Below are 26,609 nucleotides of genomic sequence, written 5' to 3' on the forward strand. Positions count from 1 at the left end.
CCAATTCAAATGTCATATCCTCTTTGAGACCTTTCTAGTGTTTTTTCAATGAATAACATTGTTTTTTCTTTCACTTTATGTTCCCATGGCCCAATTATTCTGTTGTGTGGTTTAGGTAATTGTTTATACATCCATCAGTCTCACTGGATTAAAAGTCCTTTTAAGATGTGAACCAGGGAAACGGACTTTGGCCCAGTGGTTAGGGCGTCCGTCTACCATATGGGAGGTCCGCGGTTCAAACCCCGAGCCTCCTTGACCCGTGTGGAGCTGGCCATGCACAGCGCTGATGCGCGCAAGGAGTGCCTTGCCACGCAAGGGTGTCCCCCGCGTGGGGGAGCCCCACGCGCAAGGAGTGCGCCCGTGAGGAAAGCCGCCCAGCGTGAAAAGAAAGTGCAGCCTGCCCAGGAATGGCGCCCCCCACACTTCCCGTGCTGCTGACGACAACAGAAGCGGACAAAGAAACAAGATGCAGCAAATAGACACCAAGAACAGACAACCAGGGGAGGGGGGGGAATTAAATAAATAAATAAATCTTTAAAAAAAAAAAGATGTGAACCATGTTATAGAAATCTTTGTATTGTACTAATTATGAACATATAGGAGATGTTTGGGTGACTTCTATGTAATTGTGCAATTTTTTATCCCCAAAATGGAAAAGGCCTCTCTTTGCTTTTTCCCTACCTACATCTTGAGTCAAGTTGAATCAAGTTTGTTATTAGCACTATCAATAATACTGTGACTAGGAACTGTCATTTAATGATTGTTAACTTTACCCAACTGTCTACTAGGAAGCTCTTCATCCATTATTTAATATTCATGGTAGTTTAATATGTTATATTTTATTATCTAGGTTTTACAAATGAGGAAACTGAGGCTTAAGGTGTTGAACTTGCTCAAAGCCATACAGCGAGTGTGTGGTAGAGTTAGGATTCTAAGAAAAGCCTGACCCTTAAAGATTCTACTTAACCATTATGTTTTACTGCCTCTCAGGCCTAGAGAACTTTACTATTAATTTTCTCTACTACAAAATAAAAGATTGAAAGTCTGGAGGTCAGAGTACTGCTCCTAACTTGTCCACTTTATGATATAACCTTGGCCAAGTCATTTTGGTTTCTAGAACCTGTCTCCAAATCTGTTAAATCAGAATGCTTTCAGCAGCAAGTGGTAGAATATTCAACTAAAAGTTGGACATTTATGTGTTTGTGCAGTTTATTATCCCCAAAATGGAAAAAAAAAACCTGTCTTTCCTTTTTCCCTACAACATCTTGAGTCAAGTTGAATCAAGTTTGTTATTATTAACACTGTAATACAAATACATAACAGTAAGGGCATTTATTATCTTGCTTTTTAATCTAACAGCTCTTAAATAATGCATGTCAAGAAGGATATGCAATAAACAGCACCAAGAAGCTCAGAGTTGGGTGGTTGCAGGGTCTTCAAGGAGTTGCTTTTCATTTTCTTGCTTGACTATTGTCAATGGATTGGTGATGTCTTTCCTCCCCCTCATTAGTATAGGCTGCCTATAGCTGCCCCAAGGATTGTTTTCTTACATACCAACAGCCAAATCAGGAAGGGACAGCAGGGTGTTTCCTCTGGGTCTCTTTTCCAGTGGCCATCCGATAGCACCCCTCAATGGCCAGAACTGGCTCTGATGCCTACCCCTAAAGCAATATCTGGTAAAGGAAAATATGATTGCTGCGATTGGATTAAACAACTCATAATTCTTACTGTCGGGTTGGGGAGGGGCTACCTCCCCTGAGCATATTGCTACCATTCCTGAACAAAATTAGAGTTCTCTTGGCAAAGAAAGGGGAGAACTAGCCAATGGGGTAAGCAACTTACAGTCTGCCTCAGACAGGCCTGGACTAAAGAGATTTCTAGGATCCTTTCTGGCTCTAAGCTTCTGAGATTTTGTACGTTGTCTGAAGATATAGCAATAGAATGCCATTTATTTTTAAATCTGCCAGTCTAAGTATGGGAGATTCTTTTATTTTTTTATTTTTTTAAAGATTTATTTATTTATTTCTCTCCCCTTCCCCCACCCCGGTTGTCTGTTCTCTGTGTCTATTTGCTGTGTGTTCTTTGTCCGCTTCTGTTGTCATCAGCGGCACGGGAATCTGTGTTTCTTTTTGTTGCGTCATCTTGCTGTGTCAGCTCTCCATGTGTGCGGTGCCATTCCTGGGCAGGCTGCACTTTCTTTCGCGCTGGGCGGCTCTCCTTACGGGGCGCACTCCTTGCGCGTGGGGCTCCCCTACGCGGGGACACCCCTGCGTGGCAGGGCACTCCTTACGCGCATCAGCACTGCGCATGGGCCAGCTCCACACGGGTCAAGGAGGCCCGGGGTTTGAACCGCGGACCTCCCATATGGTAGACGGACGCCCTAACCACTGGGCCAAGTCCGCCGCCCCAGGAGATTCTTTTATACTCAGTTCCTGTAGATGAGAGAAACAGAGCAAAAAGTACACCATGGCAAAAAGTGAGCATGGTTTGAAAGTTGATGTTGGAATCCAAAGAATTCCATGAAGACCTTGCCGAAGAAGAGAGAAAGCCTTCTGCATTTAAGGAGTCAGAGATATTATCTTCAGATTCACATTTGAGAAGTGAGATTGACCAGGACTTTCTTAACTTCAGTGCTAAAACTGTTGCTTACAGCAAAGAACTAGGAAAGAAAAGGCCCTGGAGTTGATGTATCTAGTGAATGTGTAGGCAGTGAATGTGTTGAGCACAGGTCTGTTTGTACTAGATAGCGCTTATATAGATAACCTGTCTTTCCCTCCAGATTATTCTCCTTTCACCCAAAAGTAAAGGTCTCCAAAGTAACTCACAGAAAGAAATGAACCTAATTCATTTCCACCAGAATGTCAACAAATATATGTGGATACCATCTGGGTGCCCCATGGTGGCCAGCACTATAGTAGGACCTATGGAGCATATTTATAATGCGTAAGAGGGAAGCAGATTTGGCTCAACTGATAAGGCATTTGCCTACCACATGGGAGGTCCAGGGTTCAAACCCAGGGCTTCCTGACCCATGTGGTGAGCTGGCCCAGTGCAGTGCTGATGCGAGCAAGGAGTACCATACCACACAGGGGTGTCCCCTGCATAGGGGAGCCCCACGCACAAGGAATGCGCCTCATAAGGAGAGCCACCCTGTGTGAAGAAACTGCAGCCTGCCCAGGAGTGGCACCGCACACAAAGAGAAATGACGCAGCAAGATGATGCAACAGAAAGGGACACGGATTTCCGGTGCCGCTGACAAGAATACAAGCGGACACAGAAGAACACACAGCAAAATGGACACAGAGAGCAGACAACTGAGGGGAGGAAGGGGAGAGAAATAAATAAAAAATAAATCTTAAAAATAAAAAAAATAAAATGCATAAGGTACAGTCTCTCTTTGGTTCATCAATCTTTTCATGTTCTTTCCTGTGGACTTTGGTGGCAGTGTCATGGTTAATATGGTTCTCACTAAATTCACTTCTATCATGTGCCTCTAATGAGGAGAACAAAGACCTAAAAGTAGTGTTATCCCCCTTGTTTCCAGCTTAAAGACTGTTAGGTACTATAACTTGAAACAACTAGACTTGGAAAATGGCATTTGATTAACCAGGAATATAAAGAAAAGAGACACCATTGTGATCTAGGATGTCAGAGATGTCCTCATTGAGGAAGGATACTTTAGCTGATCTTTGAGGCTTGAGCACAAAGCCAAGGTAGAGATGAACACAGCATATGTGTGGTCAGGAGGCTAAGTGGAACGAGGGATACATTTTGGAGATTAGTGGGCTGAGGTTATGCAGGATCTTAAAAGCTAGACAAATAGACTAAATGTAATATATTTGGCAAGAAGCACTCAAAAGTTTTTTGAGAGTCAAGATTAACAAAATTTTACAAGTCACCTGGAATTTAGTAGGTGTGGGGTATAATAGGGTAGCAGGAAACCTCCTTTCCTGTGGCTTTATGTGTTTATGTAAAGGGAAATCAACTAGAATAAAACTCTTGACCTCTCTCCATCCTTTTTTTACCCTTCACCCATGGGAAAGAGGAGTGGTTTATTGGTGAGATTAAGAGAGGAACTGGAAGTATATAACTCAGTCTCTTCCACAAGAAGCACATATTCTGGTCTGCTCCTCAGATCTACTCCTCCATTTCATCAGCCTTTCATGGGCAGTACCCCCAGAGTGTGTGTGTGTGTGTGGGGGGGTGCTCATAAATTGGATGTAAGTCTATAAAATCCTGAGGTGCAGTGTTTTGCTACACACCAAAGCTACATCCTCCAACCTGGCTCATGTTGATTCTCATGTGTCTGACTACCCTCTTTCAATTTCAACTGGTTAAAAACTTGGGTGAAAAAAAGGGATGCTGTTTACTGGCTTCCCTCACACCCTAACAGTACATGTGTTGGAAATAATCAGAGGGATGGAAACTAATTAGAAGGCTCCATTAGTCATCAATGATATGAGTTATGAAGACTCAAACTACCTTGGGACTCATGAAAAGAAAAAAGAAGGGCAGTAATTAGAGATAGATGAGTATAGTGAATGAAGGAAAGGGAAAGTCTGTCAGAAGGGAAGTCAGATTCTGGGGAGATGAAAATCTCTGTTTAAGCATGTAGAAGGATGGTGGGCCAACCATCTGGAGTGCCGTCTTCCTTCCTTCCTTCCTTCTCTGAATGTCTAATTTCATCCTCTCTTCAAAGTCCATTAAGAAACCACTTACGCCTACAAGACTTTCAAAAACTTCCCAGGCACATGTCATCTCTTTCACCTCTGGGGTCCTAAGTCCTTTAGTTGTACTTATCTTAAAGCTCTGAACACTTCATACCTCATATTGCAGATACTTTTGGATCTGTCTTTTCTCCTCTTCTGGGCTATGAACTCTGTTGACAAGATCTATGTCTGATTCATTTGTTGTCTCCACAGAATCTAGTGTATTCCTTTGTTCATACATTCAGCAAATACTTATGAAGCCACTAACTAGATGCTGAGAAAGACATCAAGGTCCCTGGCTTCAAGGAGGAGAAAGTTCTTAAAGGAAATAAAGCAACTAAATAGGGGCTCTTTAGCCAGGGTGGTAAAGGATGGCCTCCCGAGGACAGGACTGTTGAGGTGGAAAACTGAGGGAAACAAGTAAACCAACAGAGCTGGGGAGAGATGTTCTAGATAGAGGTTATAGCAACTTGAGGGTAGAGGACTTGAGGCTAAATGTGTTTCGCATGTTCGAGGAACATGAGAGAGGATTGTGGCGGCTGTGAGAGAAAGGAGCATGATGTGAAATGAGGTCAGAGCAATAGTAGGACAGATTGTGTGGACCAGGAAGTGAAGGCACTGAAAGAATTTGGGGTCTGTAGGAAGGAGACTAATTGAGCTATAGGAAAAGTAGGATCAAGTGAAGAATTTTTAAATACACACAACACACCTTAGGCTATTGGAGGACAGGAGATAAGGAGGTTAGAAGAGGGAGACTTTTAAGATGCTATAGATGAAGGAATTCTGAAAAAGGAGAAAGGAATGGGGTACAGAGTAGAGGTAGAGTCAGCTTTAGCAAGAAAGTGAGAAAAATGGGTAAAGAATGGAGTACCAAGTTGGAAGTTGAAAAGTGTCTTATGATGAAGAAATCTAAGAAGTTTAGGATATTACTATTGTGGAAGAGAGAATTGGAGTCAAGGAGGGTAAGGAGTTGTGTTGATAAAGATCCTGAAACCAGTTGGCAGATCCATAACACGTCTTTACCCACCTCAGCGCTATCATGGTGCTTTCTAACTGTCCAGTTGTAGCCTCTGCATCTTTGTCAATGCAGAGCTAGGCAGTCAGTAGCAATCACTGTCTCTGCTTCAGACAGTGCAGGAAGGGACTGTTACTTTAGACCAAGAATGGATGGAACTGAGGGCAAGCCAGTCTGTAAGAGTAGTAGTACAGGAGTCCCCCTGAAATTGGAGTTGGTGACTAGTCAAGCCTAGAGGTCATGACTAGTCCCAGAGAAGTGTACAGTCTTGGAGGTGAGAGTTGGACTGGCAGGGAGTTCAGTGCCACTGAGGAATTCTGATCACATTCACTCATTCTCCCGGCTGGCAGTGCAGTGCTGCTGGCATCTGGACCACGGCTGTGTGGTGAGACTGAACCAAGTGCACCGTGGTTTGGGGATTTGAAAACGGCATCTGAAAAAGTCAATAAGCAATATTAGATGAGTACAGGTAGTTGGCATTCGCTATAAATGAAAAAAAGCCATTTCACTTTGACACTATGTTTATCTCTTTCTCTAGAACTAATCAAGATCTAGAAGTGTCTTTAGAGTCTTTTACCACAACTAAATCATGAGTGCTTTGGGAACTTCTGTCATTTTTCTATCATCTACAAATCTTAGTCCCTGGCTTTGGAAATATCATTTGTTTTCAGTAAATGTTTTATCAAGTTGCTTTGCTTCCTTACCTTGGAACCCATATAACAATAGAAAATTATGTTTCCCAGACATTTTGACCTTTAAATCATCTATCTTTATAGCTAACTATAGCTTAGATAATCTATAGAAAAAATGAAAAAAAAAAAATCATCAAGAGTGAGAGAAATTCAATGTATCTTCCAAACTTGGACAGAGAAGCAACCCTGTCAAGCCTGTCTAGGAGAGGGAATGTTATATTTAGTATTGTCAGTAGTCCATCCACTTTCAACTTTGACTTCCTTGTGCATATATTAATATGGGTCATAAGAACTTAAATTTTCCCTTGTAGATAATTTTGATTTTGAATGTTGGCATCACATGGGCTCTTGGAGTTCTTTGAAAACATTAAAATATTGCTCTTTCTCTTCAATTCCAAAACCTAACTTCAGATTCCTAATTTTGTGGGTTCATTCATTGTGCTGACTCAGATAGTCCAGATTTTCTTCATCAACTGTATTACTTAAACTGCTCATTTATTGTGATATAGAGCATGGTATTTTTTTAAAAGGCAAAATTGCATAAAATAACCAAAATGAAAGCACAGAATAGTTCCATAATTATATATGCCAATATATGTGAACATATAAAATTATTTTACATGTATATTTTTATAGAAAATGTCTAAAGGCTTCATATCAAATGGTACAATGCCTGGGTAAGAGGATTATATCAGGAGAGGCAGAAAATGTTGTTGTTGTTTTTTCTTTTTACCCATCTTACTGTTTACTATAAAATTTAAGAAATATGTAAAATAGTATTTGAAATATAAGGCAAGGGATATTCATAAGTGGTATAGACATAGAGCCATGGGGATTCAGAGGAAGACAGATGTTTTCATATGAAGAGAAAGAAAATACTCCAAGGCTGGGAAGGGGTGAATAATGAAAACAGCAGTCAGATCAGCTGGCTGGAGTATGGGACAGTCATTGTTGAAAGGTTCCTAGAGAAATTTATAATGAATTGATCATACTAACATTCTCTGAACCCCATAGTTCATCTTAATAACAGTGACAATCGCCTTGCCAAACACAACTAACTGAATCTCGAGATCTAAGTAGCAGTTACAGAAAGTATGGGAAACAGAGGAACATTTACACAATACCATGAAGATATACTTGGCCAAATACTGAATGTGGGAAATTCTACAGGACAACCGAATTAATTTTTTCCACAAATACATGACATGAAAAAAAGGAGGACAGGGAACTGTTAGAGATTTAAAGTACTTCCTAAAAGAAGTCAACCAAATTAATGTGTGAACCTTTTAAAATCCTGATTGGAACAGAACTTGGATTTAGCTAAGGAATTATTATTAGTTTTGTTGAAGTGAAAATGGTATTGTGCATGTGTGATTCATGAGTTGTTTTGTTTTAAGTCATCTGTTATATTAGAGATATATCCTGAAGTATTTATTTACAGGTGAAATGACAAAATGTCTGTAATGTGCTTTCAAATATTCCAGCAAAAAATCGAGAGAGAGTTGGGGAGTAGTGGGAGAGATGATCTAGAATAGCAGAAACTTAGTTTTTGAAATTGAGGGATGGGTACATGGGTGTTCATTTTACTCTTCTCTCTGCTTCTGAGTGAGCTTGTAAAGTTCTATAATAAAATGTTTTAAGGCCAAATGAAGGAGTTTAAAGTTTATTGTGGGGCAGCAGGAAACCTGTGAAGGGTTTAGGCCTGAGGAGGGGCATGGAAAGTGCTACAAGTGACCTGGAAAGGTTAACTTAGTAACAGGACATAAAATGGCCAGAGGGAGGATGACCATTTAAATATGAGGGAGCCCATTTAAGAGGCCTTTGTATTATTGGACTAGAAAGAGAGACCATAAAGACCTGGAATAAGGCCGCAGTCATGAGATGGAGACTTTTTTGAGAAAGGAGAATGAAGTAATAGCAAAAGAGGAACTCTGTGGTGGGTTGACAATACAGAAGTGAGTCGGGTACCTGAGAGGAAAGTTCTCTTCTTCCTCTTTAGTAAGTAGCAATTATTGTATTGGGTACTGTAAGGAGGAGGAGAGGGAAAAGGGATCACTGAGGAGGAACTAAGCCAGCTGTCCTTACTGGCCACAGTGGAAAGCAATGAGGAACATAAAAGTTTGTGTTTTGTTTTTTTTCCTTTTTCATGAGGAATTACTATCTAGTGGTTTCAACATGAATTCATAAGAAAAGTAATTCACTTTAATAATCTTTCTCTATTTTCATTGGAGGAATAAAGTACTCTTTGTCAGTTGTCCCATCTGAATCAAGTACATTAGTTAATATAGAAATTATATTATTCATATATGAACTTGAATATTTTAAAAGAATGTAAAAGATTTTTAATTTAAATAAATTAAAATCATATTCATCTGGGCAAACAAAAGTAGGCCTCTAGTATTAATAAAAGTTCTAGATTTAAATGTTTATCATCTGATTTTTCAATAGCAAAAATATTTAAAGTAAACTTCACATCAAATAGAAAATGGCAGTTGTTAGAGATTAAAGAGAAATGATCATTCTTTAGCCCTCTACAATCATGCACAAATTATTAATTAGGTATGACTTTCACAGATCCTATAGAGAAGGACTAAGCACCCTGGAGAATGGTTTCCTGATCACATTTGCTCCCTTCTTCTTGATTCTTATTTTTTGAGAATTGACCGTATAAACTGCAGCCTGTAAATATGGTCATTCCCTTGATAAACATCCCTCTTTTCTGGCTCAGTTTAACATGCCTATTTAGAGAGGATGAAGCTGAGGTGAAGGACAGAAATAAGAAATTTTGCTTATTGAGTGGGAGAAAAATGTTGGAACACAGTGCTTTATAATTATTCTGTATCCAGAAGGTGAGCAACTTTGGAGGTTCCCTAGCCAGACCTCTCATTCAGTCTACCCAGACTGGCATCTGTCACCCTAGCTTGCATGGTCAGAAAGAACTGGGGTTTTAGTCAAGTTTGCTGCTGGTTTGGGTGCACTTAAGTTAGTATTTCTAATCCATGGTCACTGTTGTAAAATGCTCTCAGGGAGGTAAGGAAGGAGGGAGATCCATAGCGAAAAGTAAGGGAGATGCTTTTTATTTTACTCAGGGACAGGTAGCTGAGCCAGTGGGTCACAGGAGGGATGCGGATAGAGGGACACGTGGTTATGAATCTTATTAAACTATCATCAGCGCTTGATGGAAATGCGAGAGGGAGAGGCGGCAGCAGTGTCTGTAACAGCACTACCTCCCTTATTGCATTATGAGAAAAGATAACCTGAGAATAGGCATCCATTATCTCTTTCTACAAAGGGATTAGTGTGGGTTGCAGGAAATTAATGGCTTTTGAGTTACCACAGAAATACTAATGAATGTCAGGACCAGAGCTGTAAAGCAGGTAACATTGGCTTTTCTCTACCCCATTTTTCTGCTTTTCTCTTTTCGTTTGCTATTTTAAGATCTAGATCTGTAGCGCTCTTTTTCCTTCAGCCAAAGCAGAATCATACCTTTTGGGAGTATGATTTGTCTTCATTTATGACTATCTTCAATGTGTGTCAGAAAAGAGATTGAGAAACATTTCAGAAATTAAAGTCTTTTGCCAGGGAGGAGTGCTTCTTTTTCATGGATCTCATTTTCTTATCTGATAAAAGCATCAGAAAGTCCCCCAAGTGACAGTCCTCTTTTATTATAGTACTAAACTGGTATATATTGCAGCTAATGGTTGATTAAAGATGGCATGCCAGATAGAGTTATGAAACAGAGGGGAGGGAGAAAAGAGGAAAGAAAGGAAATTATACTTACTATGCTGGACATTGTGCTAAAAGCTTTATTTCTATTTCACCAAGTATTTATTAAGCACCTACTACCTGCTGTGATATAAAAATGAAAAGAGAGATCTTACCCTGGCCCTCAGTAGACCTTACAGTATAGTGGGGAAGACAAACTTAAAAAACATTTTTTTTTTTAATTTATTTGTTCTGATGTTTAAGTCAAATATTATAATACTGACCCAATAAGAGCCCTTGATAGAAGAATAATATGGTGAGAATACCTGATACTGATGCAGGGTTTATGTGTGTGTGCCAGGGATGGGGGGAGGAATAGGGTATCAGGATAGGCCCTCTGGAAGAAGAGACAGCTCAGTGAAGGATAAGTATGTGTTAGCTATTGGGGGGGGGGGTGAGGTGGGAGGGGACATTGTAAGCCTCGAGAACATCATAAGCATGGTCAGGCTGAGAGGTGAGAGAGAACTGCTATCTAAGCAGAGGCGTAGAAAAGCAAGGCTAAGGAAGCAGATGTGTATCAAATCATTGGTCTCCTGCCTACCACATGGGAGGTCCCAGGTTCAGTTCTTGTGGCTCCTAAAGAGGGCAGTGAGCTGGCATGATGGGCAGGTGCAACAAGCTGATGCAACAAGATGATACAACAAGAGACACAAGAAGAAAAAAATGAAAGGCACAACAAAGCAGGGAACCGAAGTGGCTCAAGTGATTAGGCCCCTGCCTCCCATATCGGAGGTCCAGGATCGGTTCCCAGTGCCTCCTAAAGAAATAAGGAAGATGAACAGATACAGCAAGTGAAAAACAACAAGGAGGTGGGGAGCGATAAATCTTTTTTTTTAAGTAAGGCTAGTTGGGTCAAACCCAGAGAACTAGATACAAGGCCCATGAAGTTGAGCTTAGAACTGGAAGGGGTGTCTGGGAAGCAGTTCATTTGTTTGCAGCCTAGAGCTTGTAGAAAGGAATCAGAAGAGACTAGGCAGGTAAGCATGGACCAAATTACTCAGCATCATGTAAACCCTGTTCAGGAACTTGTGGTCAGGACATATCATGTTCTTTCCTTTCCGTTGACCTTTCCTTGCTTTACCAACCAAGTAAAGGTTAAGAGTATTAGCAGGGAGTTAGATAACATGGCAGGAGGAACATTGCATCTCATGTATTTGGTGCCCAGTAGAATGTTACCTAGAAAACAATGAATCCTGGCAAAGTGTGTTTGTTTCCTGGACCCACATGGTATAGCCAGTCACGGTTATTCTAGTATTTTTGTTTTCCGCACAGACTTCAGCCTGTCACATTGATGCTCTGCCCCCCCATACTGACTCTGGCACTCTTAATTCTCTCCTATTCAGTTTTTTAGACTTGAGATGTTCCCCAGTTATATCTTGCCAATTACGTACCATCTTGGAATTTTACTGCTTCTACTTTGTTCAGTTCAGTTTGATTCAGAAGAATATTGACCTCTCATCTACTTGGTTTCTTGCACTTCCTTTTCATAACTAATTCACACTTTGTCTCTTTTTCCCCCAGAAAACAAGCAGACATTCCCAAACATTCTGAAGAAGGGTTACCTGGAGATTAGAAAGGACCATGATAGTTACTGGCAAAGCTGTTATGCAGAACTATCACCCTACAACTTGAACTTCTTTAATCTCGACAGTAGTGCAAATCAAAACCTCTGTGCGACATATCAACTTACACACTTCCAGAGCATATCAGTTTTGGGCAACCTTGAGGCCAGAATAGTGGATACCGTCTTGTATGACAACACTCAGCTACAGCTCAAGGCAGAGTCACCATGGGAGGCTTTGGACTGGGGCCAGAAGCTTTGGGAAGTTGTGCATATGGCCGTGCCTGGTTACATGGGACGGCAGGATAAGCTGGCAAACTCATCAGACCTTGGTCTTAATGCTGACTGTACACAGAATCATTGTTTACAGAAGAAATCCAGAGGGTTACTGCCATCATCCCCTGTCTTGGACAGCCCTAAACAGTACCAAAACATCCTCAAATCAGGGACCCTCTACAGGCTAACTGTCCAAAACAACTGGAAGGCGTTTACATTTGTGCTGAGCAGAGCCTGCCTTATGGCTTTTCAGCCTGGCAAGCTAGACGAGGATCCCCTGCTGAGCTACAATGTGGATGTGTGTCTGGCTGTCCAGATAGACAACCTGGATGACTGTGACTCTTGCTTTCAAGTCATTTTTCCTCAAGATATCCTCCGCCTCCGTGCTGAGACACGACAAAGGGCTCAGGAATGGATGGAGGCTCTGAAAACAGCTGCCAACACTGCAAGGAGTTCAGAGCAAAATCTGCAAGTGACACTGAGGAACAAATCCAAGGATCAGATGGGTGCGCACGAACTCAGGAAGAACAAACGTCAGTCCGTGACCACCAGCTTCCTGAGCATTCTGACGACTTTGTCTCTGGAACGAGGACTTACTGCTCAGAGTTTCAAATGTGCAGGTATGAAGCAAATTTTCACCTTACAGTTTATTAAAAGAATAACCCTGAATTCCACAAACAGAATTCACTTTAAAAATTCCCTTAATAGGTCAGTAATATTTACCTCCTGTTTATAAGCATCGCCTCTCCAAGGAGCCTGCCATGTTAAAACTTATCCATTTCTATTCTAGTTGATAGTAGCAGATATGATATACCCTGCTGAATCAAAATGACGTGGCTGAAGCATTACCAGACTAGAATATAGGCTTCCCAAACCTACTATGATTCCATTCCTTCTGCCTTCTTGAATAAAAGTTATTGGGATTATGGAATTCACAGATTGTTCCATAAGAGGCATTCAGTGCCTAAGTAGACTGCTAACACTTCATAGGCAAGGGAACTGTCTATAGCCAGTAATTGCCATTGATCGTGACCTTGTCACATCCTATTTAGATGCAGTCTAGAAAGTCATCCTTGACAGGATATGTGGAGGTGGTTAAAAGCAAAGTAGATCATGTTTCAGCAGATGACCTCTGACTCACAATGGACCTGTACCTCATCATGGAGAAGGCTGGGGCGTCTGGAACTACTGCTATCTAAGAGGAACAAGCAGAGTTTGAGATCCATAATCCATTACTTCTTAAAACTCTATTACTGCTTTTCTCCTCCACTCCCCATTCCTCTCACCTTCCCCAAAACAGCAAAATTGAAAGGAAAAAAAAAACCACATTAAACCAAATCTATGCATCTATTCAAATTATTTTCCTTTCACTAAACCTCACAATTTGTGACAGTAAATTTACCAAGGAAGTAGCCTTAATTGGAAGTCTGATATGGAAGATTTTAATTTGTGTCTATCAGATTTAAATATGTTGTTTAAAAATGAACAAGAAACATACCACCAGCCAAAACCAAGTTTTAAATTTTGTTCTTGCCCCTACACTGAAAGGTCACATAACCTTTTCACCTGTAGTGGTGACACAATGAAAACGCACAATTTGAATGTAGGTAAGTTATGGTGGCCTTTTTCCATTGAAAAAAAAATTGACCTAAAGGGGAAATTAACTGAATCACCCCTGCTGTGCTAGGACCTCAGTGTGACTGTGAAGCAGAAACTTGCATGATGGGGTTGATGTGACAGGAAACACAGAGCCAGTCAAGAAGCCTTGATAAGGGATGTGTATGTATTTATCTGCAGGTGTGAAAGACCTCATGTTAAGGGAGCCAGCTACTTTTGGAAAATGATTTTGGAATAAGGAGATAACTGTTTTTTACACAGTTCTTTAGAAATGACTTCATTGTTTTATTATAATAGTCTTTATATTATATTTCTAAGTTCAGACATTCAACAATAAGTTATTAAGTGTTAACTCTGTGGACGTTCTGGAATTATGGTATAGTTCTGTGGCTTTAGATTGCCAATAGGGTAACAAATCTGTTGTCTTATTGGCATAAGAGACACCAGTTTAGATTAGTTCTGAAGATAAAGCCTGGAGAAGCTGAATCAAGAAACTTTTTGGGGAACTAGGGAAGAAAGGCTACAGGTTCTAGACAAGGATTATACCTCAATGGCCTTCCTCTCAGCAGTTTGCTTGCTGATGGAGTGGGTTTTGCCCCATTCTCTACCATATACGCAGGATTCCTTGCTCTCTGAGGAAGGAAAATGAGAAATGTAGGTAGAGAGACCCATGATGTAGCCCACCACATTCAGCAGCTGGAAAAATGAAAACAGGAAAAAGACAAGGAAAGGGGAATAGGAGAAACAGAGAGAACGAAACTAAGTAGAAAAACAGAAAGAGGAGAAGGATTATATAATATATAATATGTGGGGATAGAACTTTGTGGCAGTGCTTTAGTTCCATGTGATAGGATGCCCGTCTTTGCTATCTAAATTTGGTGCTCACTAAATTTGGCTGGTTGGATGACAGGTTGGGGAGAGGTGATGGAAGGGAAGCCAGGGGACAGGAGTATTGTAGTCTAAGATGCATCTGTTCAACCTTACCTCCATGCTTTGGTTTGGTATTTTAATGGGGGACATGTATGTTTCTAATTTGGGGTGGAGAGATATCAACCCTAACTTGGAATGTGTGACAGATTCCAAAGCAGTATAATTTTATTTCATTTAAATGTTCCCCTTTCCATTGAAAAGTGGTAAATTCCGTTGTTTTGTGATTACATGGTTTGCCAGATTATCTTTCATTTTCCTGAATACCTGAGCAGAGAACACTGATTTCCTCTCTCAGGTAGGAATACTTCATCTCCTGTAGGGGGCAGAGTCTCAAAAGAAAAAGGCAAAAAACTTGTTAGAGAAACTTCTGAATGTTTTTTAAATTATTTGGGAGTTAGTTCATTATATCAAAGATTATTGTAGCAGATGGAACTTTAAAAATTGATATATGTTTCTCACAAGCACAGTTAATCCAAACCAGCTGCTTCTTTGTTTCATACCTAGGTCCCCTAACTTTACATCCTCTTAAACATACATTCAGTGAAAAACCTGGTTGCATAGCTCGCTTACCTTTCAAAATGCCAAAAGTCCAATAAATTGTTTTTAGTTAAGTTTTGGCTTTATATAATGTTTTAGAAGAAGCTAATTCATAGTTTTTCTTTTTAGTATTCCTGCCTCTTTAGACTATAAGTTCTTATGTCTACTTAGTCTCTCCGCCTTTAAATAATTTGGATGAATAATCTTTCAAAAGTAGAATGCCATGATTAACTCTTTATTATGATGTGATTGTTGCTATTCAGAAGGTCCACACGTTTGCTTTTAAATCTAAAGAATAGTGCAATCGGCCTTATTTTTCTAAGTTCTTTCTGTAGGTGAAGAATTTTCTGTATTCTTCTTTGAAATTTAAAGAGCCCCTGCACAGAAAATGGATCATGACCATCCAAAAATGCCTGAGGTTATGGTTTTGAAAATATATGCTTATACCTAACTGCATATTCCTTAACATGTGCTTGAACTTTTTATAGTTGTATTTGCTGATGTGTGGTTTGTTCCATGGCTCCCTCTCCAGCTCCATGGCTGCCCTGGACTCAGGAAGCCCAGGCCACAGTGGTCTTGCTGTTCCTGGAACCGCCATGGTCATTCCTGCCCCCCAGGGCCTTTACACTTGCTCTTCCTACTTCCTAAAAACATGCCTTTGAAAACTCAGTACTATTCATTCTACAATTTATTGTGTGCTGAGTTTCCACTATGTGCCAGAAACTCAGGTGCAGCAAGATGACCCACTGGATCAGGAAAGCAGACATGGTCCCTGCCCCCATGAACTTGCAGTCTACTGTTGAAGGCAAATTAGACAAATAATCACAAAATGAATGTAAAATGGCAACTGTGATAAGACCTATTGAAGAGGCCCATGTATCTGATATTGCTCACAGTCAATTACTTTTGACATCCAAAAAAGGCAATTTCATAAGGTTGAACTTAATGTTTGACCATGAAGTCATGGAAGCTTCTTTAGCAGAGGAACACACATTCAGAGTCGTATGTAAGAACAATTGGTTTGGTGGTACTTTAATATAGCTTTTCAGGAACATGTCTTTAGCAGATAGTGTAGTATGCTTCTTTAGTGAAATTACTGATTGGAATTCAAACTATGTTTGACAATGGGGAGTCTGTGGTGGTAAAACATTAATGCTAAAACAAATTATTGTGTGCCACTTATTAAAATATTTATGATGTATATACCCCAAAGCAGTTCTAAATTAGGTTATTCATAAAGTGTTATATACATTAAGTGATAAGGCAGCAGCCCTATTTTCTTCAGAAATTAGACATGTGTACATACCTATTCGCCCTCAATTGATATATGACTTTCTTGGCAGTAGTATACACACAGATAATTTTCCTATAATTTCCCAGCAATCAGTAAACCCAGCAATTGGATGCTATAACAAAAGGGCCCAGGGACTTGTTAATAGGTGCAACAAGAGATGCAAGCTCATGTTTGAAGCAGTCCCCTGTGTTACTGTTTTGTAATCCGGGGGTGAAATTGAATTCCTGGTTGACTGTGGGACACTCTGATTCTGAACTAAAGTTGAAAATGTTAACGGAAGAGATAGCAAGAAAAGCAGTAAGGCTGGGGGGCTCCCCTACACCGTTTTCACGCTAGGAGATTTTACAGTTTTACTCCCTTGGCTGCTGTTTAACCTCTTGGGACTGCTGTTGGTAATTACATCTCTCTGGCTTTAAGAGCTTTTTGCTTTCCTTTTTTCCCCCTCCAGCCCTTGGGAGGGGTAAACCCAAGGGGAGGAAAAGTTTTGCTGTGAATTCTTCAGCCATTTAGTGCAAATTCCTGTAATTACCGGCATTGTGTCCTCTCTGAATGGCACATAATACAGCAGAAGCCATTCCTAATTGAGACCTTACAGGAGGTACAAATCCCCTCTTTGTTCAGCCTGACAAATTAGTGCCAGAAAGTGGCAGGGTCCGAGTGGGAATCAAAGGCAAGAAACACAAAGATAGAACTTAAGGCTACAGTAATAACCCTCTCTTGTCCTGAAGGGAAAAAAGTAATGACCAATGAAAAATGAAGTTTTTTTGTTTTGTTTTGTTATAAATTCCCTTGACATGACAGCACCTCAAGGCGGCTCTATTTATTTAGCAAAAGTGATTAAATAATAATACGGCAGGGCTACCCATTGTTTCCCTGGTTGCCCCCACCTCACAGACCCCTGCTGCCTCGGCTAATTGATTGACAATGAACCTTTGATAAAGAAGTAAGTTGGGAGGACCTGGGGCAGGGAGGGGGGTAGGGGGGAGGACATTTTCCCCCTTTCTTTGTGTGTCTGAGTTTGTGTGTGTGTGTTATTTCATTTTTGTTTGAATTGCACTCTAGTTTTTCTTTGCACCCTAACCCCTTCTTTCACCCTCTTCTCCCCCTTGCTTTTTTCCCCAAAAGCTTTGCAGTGGTTGCTCTTACAAACAGGTAGAGAAGAATCAGAATTGCAGTGCATCGCTTCTCTTTGGAGCAAATTCCCTCCCCCACCCCCCACCCTCAACCTTGTTTAAGGTAGAATAGCTGTGTGAGAAGAAAGAAAATGGAAAAACCTGGCTGTTCGTATTTTAAGATCAGAAAAGATATTTCTTTTTTTAGTTTTTAATTTGTGGTAGCAGATGTCTGAAACTGTCCTTACACTAAGATTTTCTCTTAAGTTCCTTGCACAAGTTAAAGAAAAACGTGTGTGCTAATAACATTTACATGGGGCTGGAGGCAAGAATTTGTGAAGTAAGAAATAAAAACTTGAGTTTTTTTAGAGTGCCCTCAGCTCCTGCGAAGTCAAGATTGATTATTTGAGGATAAAGTCTGGCTGCTTGTGGTATAGCTTAGTACGCCAAGGATGCTCTAAGTTTTGGGAAGATGACCAAGGGCCTCTAGGCAGGTAATTAATTAATAGCTCCTCTTGTTATATATGTTCAACTCGCAAAACTGAAGCTAAATCCCTAATTTAAACTCTGTTACAGCTGCAAAAACAAATCATTTCAAGCCCCTCTGAAAGCAAAATATATTAAATAAACAGTATCGACCTTGTTAATACCACATGGCATTTCATGTGATAAATGAGGGTGTCTTTCTGGCAAAGGCCTGTTTTATGACATCGTTTAGACATAAAGAATACCTTTACCCTAGCAATACAAGTATCCCCGATAGAAAGTATGCAATGGTTAATTATTTATTAAATAGCTGCCAGCCTGGAAGTAAGCAATAGTTCTGTGTTGGGCAGTTAGTTACTCATTGACCTCAGGGTAAATCATGCAGAATACCAATTTTTTAGAAAAAGAGAAATTGAATTTAGGAGCTGATTATACAGGTGAGTCCTGGTAAAGAAAAATCTGTAGGTTTCTAAGTACTAAGAAGGTCAGTTGTATATGATGCTTTTGAAGACATTTTTTTTAAAAAGTTTTAATGTAGCCAAACTCTGTTCTGATTCCCATGTGAACAATTAGGAAATCCTTCAGTGGCCAAAGTGCCAGATCTTCTAAGCAAATAAGAGATGGAAACAAAAGAAATGGACTCTCCTTGGTATCTCCAGTTCTTATTTTTACAACTGTTTTCAAATCTGTTTTCTACTTACTAGGAATAGTAGTAAGTTGAAGATTTATTTAGGTTAGACAATAGGTAGGTAACCAATTGGAAGGAGAAGGGACAATGAAGAAAAACTCAGATATGCTCCCCAAAACATATGAACAGCTTGGATAAATGAGAATTATTTATAGTCCATTGTTGGCTTTTCACATTGTAGTGTCCAGGTTTTTTTGTTATTGAGTATATTGGATTATTGCATATCCCAGAGGAGAAATCCCTAGGGGTGTGTGTGTGTGTGTGTGTGTGTGCTGAAGGAACAAGTTTCATTTCCCCAACCATGAATATGACCGAAAAGGGCTTGCAAGAGTAAAATCCCTAATTGGAGTTGAAGTGGAGGGTTCATTTCTATAAGCATTTATTAAACCCTCAGGTAGCTTACACATTCTGCCAGGCATCTTGGGATGTGCAAATAGGAGTGAGGTGCAGGCTTTGCTCTTCAAAGACTTACAGAAACCCCCAAAAGAATATTGAGGGCTCAAGTTGATAGAGAGAAAGTAGGAGAATGAGACTGTGTGACAAAAGGCCAAGGTGGGAAACGGACTTTGGCCCAGTGGTTAGGGCGTCTGTCTACCACATGGGAGGTCCGCGGTTCAAACCCCGGGCCTCCTTGACCCGTGTGGAGCTGGCCATGCGCAGTGCTGATGCGCGCAAGGAGTGCCGTGCCACGCAAGGGTGTCCCCTGCGTGGGGGAGCCCCCACGCGCAAGGAGTGCGCCCGTGAGGAAAGCCGCCCAGCGTGAGAAGAAAGAGCAGCCTGCCCAGGAATGGCGCCGCCCACACTTCCTGTGCCGCTGATGACAACAGAAGCGGACAAAGAAACAAAAGCAGACAAAGAAACAAGACGCAACAAACAGACACCAAGAACAGACAACCAGGGGAGGGGGGGAAATTAAATAAATAAATAAATCTTTAAAAAAAAAAAAAAAAAAAAAGGCCAAGGTGTCATGGCTACTCCTTGGAGGCTGACAAGGTCATCCCTGTCTCTGCCCATGCTAGGGAAGCCCTTTTCCAGAGAATTCAAAAGCTGAAGTGTTTTTTCCTCCCCATTTTAAACTTTATACTTGTATTTCCCACAGAATTAAACTCAGGGAAAATCTCTTTGGCTTTTATAATCATTTGCCAATTCTCATCTGTGAAATGGTTAAAAGAATTATATCTTCTTCATAAAGGTTGTAGTAAGAATAAAATTAAGTGGGCTAGGAACATTGCATGGCACATAGTAAGTGCTATGTAAGTATTCACTATTATTGTCTAGATAGGACAATAATTGTCCAGAAAAAATATGGTAGACATACTTATCAAGTTTGCAGCTATCACAAAACTAGGTTGGACAACTAATATGTTGAATGACAGAATAAAGATTCTGAAAAGCAAGTTAGTGGAATGGACCAAAACAAACAAGACGGAATCTAATACGGATAAATACAAAAATTAACCACGTATATGAGAGGTAGAGAAAACTTGACCCACGAGCAACTCATGTCAACATACAAATAAGACAGCTAGGAGTTTTAGTGAATTACTCACTTTAGGAAGTAATTTAGTATTTGTGCTGTTGTGGCTATTATCAGAAACATTCCCAAAATGGATGCAGAAAGAATAGATAAAATCCTCACGTGCTCTGCCCTGGTAAGACCACACCTAGAAAACTCAATTATGGATGCTGCTCTTTAAGGACAAACTGAACAACTTTTACTGACATGTGATAAGATGGTGAAGAGGAAAAAAAATGCCTTGCAAGTGTAACCTTGAACAAGGAAGATGCCAATGTTATCTCTACATATTTGAAGTCTGACATTTAGAATAGAAAATAGACTTACTGTCTTTTGGGCCAGGGTAACAATTCCCCAGTGTAGATAGGATTTCCCTTATTTAAAAGACTCAGTGACCATGGGTAAAAATGAGTATACTGTCAAGAGCCTTGGCCAAAGAGACTGGAAAAACTGGAATTTTTACCTCAATGCAAGTCACTCAGCTTGTCTGAGCTATAATTTTTCCATCTGTAAGATGGAGGGGTTTATTCATTCAGTCTTTTTACAACTGTTTATTGAAGCCCTACTAAATGCTAAATACTATCCGTTATGCATAATGAACAAGATGCAGTGAATATGGCAGTCCTGTTATGTGTCTCATGGAATTAGAAGGTCTTTGAGTTTCCTTCTAGCTCTTTCTCCTCTGGGATATTTTAGAGCAAATGGCTTTGCTCTATATGGTCCCTTTTATCTCTCATTCTGTGATTCTTTGAAGGTCTTTAGAAGATTAGAGAAAATGAGATTATTATGGTCCTCAATTTAAAAATCATCTTTTATAAGTAATGTTTTTTTCTTTTGGGGAGGACAGTGTAAACCAGTAGAAATGTCACTTGACTAGGAAGAAAACAAAATTCCTTTTCCTAGTTCTGATGTCTCTCATAGGATAAATACTTTACTTTTTACCCTTTTTTGCAGTCTAAGTTTTGAAATTATTTTAAGTAAAAATAAATGTACAAGAAAAAAATGAATACATGTTAAAATAGTAATGGGAGTTTAGAAGGAGACTGTTACATAATTGGGATTTAATACTATTCCACATCCTAAAATTTAGAGCTGATCACTTTATATAAGTAGGCAGTTTGATTTTATAGGATATAAATTTGCCTTTTTGATTTATTCCTGGTATTCGCATCATAGAAGTCACATGTTGGTCTTTGATATATTTCAGAAGAATAAAATCATTTTGAATTTCAGAAGATATGGATCTTTTGATAGACCTTCCTGAACTTCATAGAACATAGCTGTGCTGTCTTTTTTTTTTTCCAAAAAAAAAAAAGCCTGTTCATTTCTCCCAGTCTTTGTTGCTATACTTTGGTCTGGAAAGTTCTGTGTCTTTTTGTAGTTCCCTTTTTTGGTTAACATTGTTCTCATTTCCGGTAAAACTTCTAAAGAAAGTGTTAATGTACCATTGGACTTCACATTGGATAAAAGGTTTTTGTTTACTGACCTTTCATTGGGAGAGAAATTGCTCTTGGTGTGGTTTTTACAATAGACTGTGATAGGTTAAGATTCTCCTTAATTTCTAGCTAAATTCCTTGAAAAAACTAAGCTTTTCATGGGCTCCTAAGAGCTACTAAAGAGCTATTTGAGAAGTGTGCTAAAATTTATTATATTGCCTAAAGGCAGAAACATAGGTGAAAAACTTAACTAATTTTAAATGCATCTTCAGGTGAGGAAATCAGTAATATGGTAATACCAATTTATTTCTTGTATTAATTTGCCCATCCAGTCATTCATTCATGCAACAAACATGGACCATATATAGTCCTAGAAGTTGAGGTGGGGCTAAACTAAAAGCCAGTTTTAACAGCAGAATATACTGTATGCAGATTTTTAGATCTTGAAATATATTAACACAGGAAATATTTTAATTAAATCACATTAATAAATATAAAGAGTATAAACTTCCCTTATTTCTGATGAAAGATGGAACTGGCTTACTAAGCAATGAGCTCTGAGATCAGAAGTACAGCCAATGTTTGAACATGTTAGTTATGATTCTATATTGTATGTTTTGTTTTGTTTTGTTTTTGTTAAATTGTATGTTTTGAAGACTTCTGGGTGTGAAATTTTTTTTATACTTTCAAGCCTTTCTTAACCATCCCCCACCCCATCACCACCCCCCCTGCTGCCTGCCCATGAACTCCTGTCATGGGCCTATGATTTTGCTCTCACTTTTTTCAGGATGGGGCCCCAGGACCAATGCTCTCCAAGTACAGTGAGAAGGCCATTTGCATCAGAATCTTGAGGGTGATTGCCAAGGCCTGTTGAAGTCAGAAGCTCTGAGACTGTCTCTTGGAGATTTTTAACAAATTTCTGTTGATTTGGATGCATACAAAGTTTGAGGAAGCATCAGCCTAGCCCATAGTTGTTGGTTTTTTAAAATATTTATTTTATTTCTCTCCCCTTCCCCCTACCCCCCCGCCATTTTCTGCTCTCTGTGTCTGTTTGCTGTATGTTCTTCTGTGTTCACTCACATTACCTGGCAGCACTGGGAATCTGTGTCTCTTTTTTGTTGAGTCATCTTACTACACCACCTCTCCATATGCTCTGTGCCACTCCTGGGTGGGCTGTGCTTTTTTCACTCGGGGCGACTCTCCTTGCGGGGTGCACTCCTTGTGCGTGGGGCACCCCCACACGGGGGCACCCCTGCATGTCACGGGACTCCTTATACATGGCAGCACTGTGTGTGGGCCAGCTTACCACACGGGTCAGTAGGCCCTGGGGAGCGAACCCTGGACCCTCCATATGGTAGACAGACACTCTTATCAGTTGAGCCGTGTCCGCTTCCTGCCCATAGTCGTAGCGAATGGATCACACCATTATTCAGTTTTTTCTAGGTTTATAAGCACATTTCCTTTCATTGTTTCTTCTACCTGTGTCCACATTTCTCCCTGCAAGATGGCTCCCTCATCTGTCTGCTTGTTTCCGCTCAATGTTTGCACTCATTTTCTACTAGCTCTGTCTGCTCGCTCTGTCTGCTTATTGTCTGCTTGCTGTGTCTGCTCATTATGTTCTTGCTATGTCTGCTCGTTGTGTCTGTTCATCTTCCTTGGGAGGTACTGGAAACCAAACCTACGACCTCCCATGTGGGAGAGGTGGGCGCCCAACTGCTTGAGCCACATCCGCTCCTCTGTCCACATTTTAACCACTGAGATAGCTTTCTACTGAAATATCTTCAGGTTTCTTACATTCTGGAAACTAAAATGAGATTCTGATAAGGTTATACCCAGTGGAAAGTACAAAGGGGAGTTAGTACAAAGGAGTTATGGTTCAAGTCCTTTACCTACATGCTGGATACCTTTACATTTATATACCCTGATTTAATGCCTAGTTGCATTTTTTTTTTAAGATTTATTTTTAATTTATTTTTCTCCCCTTTCCCCCGCCCAGTTGTCTGCTCTCTGTGTCCATTTGCTGTGTGTTTTTCTGTGTCCACTTATATTCTTTTTTTTTTTAAGTTTTTTTTTCCATTTCTTTTCCCTTCCCCGCCCCCAGATGTCTGTTCTCTGTGTCTATTTGCTGCATGTTCTTCTTTGTCCGCTTCTGTTGTCAGCGGCATGGGAATCAGTGTTTCTTTTTGTTGCATCATCTTGTTGCGTCAGCTCTGTGTGTGTGTGGCGCCACTCCTGGGCAGGCTGCACTTTTTTCGTGCTGGGTGACTCTCCTTACGGGGCACACTCCTTGCGCATGGGACTCCCCTACGTGGGGCATACCCCTGCATGGCATGGCACTCCTTGCACACATCAGCACTGCACGTGGGCCAGCTCTTACATGGGTCAAGAGGCCCTAGGTTTGAACCCTGGACCTCCCATGTGGTAGGCAGACGCTCTATCCGTGGAGCCAAATCCGCTTCCCCCTACTTGCATTTTATCCTTAATAAGCATATTTAGTATTTGAATTTTGAGACAGCCTCCACCTTCCTCATCTTTTTTGCCACCAGCCAGGTCATCTTTCATCCAGACAACCATCATGACCTCCTAACAATTTTCTTGCTTCCATTCAAACTATTCCCTAGTCTAGTCTCCACTGCAGCAAGCTTGATTTTATTAAAATTTAGGTTGACTCTGGTAGTCCCTTGATAATCTTTCAATGGCTTTCTACTGTTTTTGGCATGAAGAACAGGGTCTTTACTATGGTTCTGCATGATATGATCCCTGCCCACTTCCTCAGCTTCAACTTTTGCGCCAACACACTAAGTTACAGCCATGCTGACTTCACCCTGTTTCGCAAATGCACCATCTCCTTCCCACCCACCTTGGACCCTTCCCATGGGCATATGCAATTGTCTGAAATGTTGTCATCCCACCTCAATTCCTGACTCAGGTTACTATTTCTGTGTTACTTTCTCAAGAATATCTTCTCCAATCAGCTGCTCAGACTGACTTAGAACCTAGTAAGGTCCCTCAGTTGTAATGCTGGTTAGTACCCTGACTGTAGCACTTGAAATAGAAATTTTGTCATTTGTTTTATTGTTTACTTAGTGTTGTTTACCCCACCTGACAGCAAACTCCGTAATGGCAAGTCTGTTTTACTTGTTTATGCCATCTTCCTAGCTCTGCATGTGAAACACAGTAGGTACAAACTGAATATTTTTGAGTAATCATCCTCTGTTTTGAACTATTCCCTCCCTGTTCCCACCATTGAGTTTCCTGCTTTTACCATCTTTTCTAGCTTTCTCCTAGGTTAACATCATCTGCAGATATAATTAGCATGTTCCCTACTCAATCATCTAGATTGTTTGAAAACATGAATTGGTGATGGGCCCCAAACTTAACGTCTTTGATCATTTATGATCCTGCAGATTTCCAGTGACTTTTTTTTTTTTAGTTTTTTGATAGACCCTTTCAAAACCTTTATTACACCAAGTGAGGGGTAAGTATGGGCATTTCCAAATTTACTTGACCATAATGCTCTCTTTTTGTGGAAGCAGTATTCCTCAAACACAGAGTGTGATCCCCTGCTCCAGGCACTGTGACTGTCCAGTTTCTCTCCTTTGCACATGACACTGAATGAGCCATTTTCACAACCAAAATGTAATCTGGATGAAAGGAAGATAGGTAATATGGTCACCTCTTAGAAAATGAGAATCCTCAGCCCGTTAACTAACCCTGTCCTCCCATTTCTAGTCAGCTACTGGGGTACAACTTTCAGCACTGACTGCACCTGGGGAGGGGCCATCTCTGGGGCAGTCTCCCTGGGTCCTCCCAGGGCCAGTCAACTTCAGAAGCAGATGAGAAATCAGCTACTGTGGGCTGCCCACCCAGAGTCCCAAGCCAAGGTGTGGAATAGGCACATGCAGTGACTTATTGAACCCCATTCTCTAACCCAGAAACCACTCTCAAGTTTTGGTTTAAAATAGCCTCCCCCCCTTACCCCCCCCACTTGGCAATTGCCCAGCAAGATTAATTTTATTTATTACCTTTAATTGAAAAAAAATTATTGCAGGCTGCATATAACTTCTAGAAGGAAACCAGGATTCTAAAACCAAAGACTTGGCTTATATCAATTTCCAAAAGATTGAAAATCATTATACTTAGCAGGTACATTCCAATATTCCAAGGATTATGTCTTTCTCATAATTTTTCAGTAAAGTAAGTAAATTATGTGAGGCTATACCAAAAGTCTTGCTGAAAATCCCTTTTCCTCAAATTGCCATGCCTGTACCACTGACATAGAGGATTGACTTAGTTTGAAAGGTTTGGTTTCTTTCTCCATCTTTACCAATAAAAATGTTCTTCTCAAGCCCCAGATTTCTTGAGAGCAAACAAAATAATAGACTAACGTGATTTGGGTGACTGGGAGGCATCCAATCTCAATAGGATAAGTAATAAATTAGGAGCACAAGAGCTCAGTCTTCTGTTTATAGCCCTTCCACTGATTTATTATATATCCCTGAGTCAGTCTTCAGATTCTTGTGGGTCAGTGTCTACAACATTATAACTTAGGGGAAGATTAAACTGCCTTGATTATGTACAATTCAAATGCTGTTATATATTGGCTGAACTAACAGTGCTATATCTTAATTTAGTAAAATACATATGATTGCATTTTCCCCATAAAATATGGGGTGGGTTCTTCAAGTGGTCCTGGGGTAAAAAGAAGTCTTATTGTGGCCTAACAGTGGATAGGGAAAACTTTAGGAAAACCGTTTTCTCATCCATTGTTAGGATGATGAATTTCAACCAAGTAAAAGGTGTCCGATAATGCTGAGTATTTCCTGGCAACCCCTTGAACCTAATTTTCCTGTATGATCCTCATTTTTCAATAATTTTCACCTTTTGGCATGTATGTTCTGGTTGCCTGATCACCTTCCTCTTTCCTCTCCCTTCCCATTATTGGATGCTGTCTTTCTAAGCCTTCATCTTTACA

At 40.3% G+C, this 26,609-nt stretch overlaps 1 protein-coding gene across 3 annotated transcripts in view; it reads left to right on the top strand.

Moving 5' to 3' along the window:
• The window catches only part of PLEKHM3 (pleckstrin homology domain containing M3), a 239,696-nt gene that overhangs the window by 48,146 nt on the left and 164,941 nt on the right, over nucleotides 1-26,609 (top strand). For all 3 annotated transcript variants that reach the window (XM_058300272.2, XM_004458144.4, XM_058300273.2), the window contains exon 3: nucleotides 11,703-12,638. In XM_058300272.2, the coding sequence (XP_058156255.1) occupies nucleotides 11,703-12,638 (936 nt within the window). The remainder of the gene's footprint in view (nucleotides 1-11,702; nucleotides 12,639-26,609) is intronic.

The sequence above is a fragment of the Dasypus novemcinctus genome, chromosome 7 (assembly GCF_030445035.2).
Source record: "Dasypus novemcinctus isolate mDasNov1 chromosome 7, mDasNov1.1.hap2, whole genome shotgun sequence".
NCBI lineage: Eukaryota > Metazoa > Chordata > Mammalia > Cingulata > Dasypodidae > Dasypus > Dasypus novemcinctus.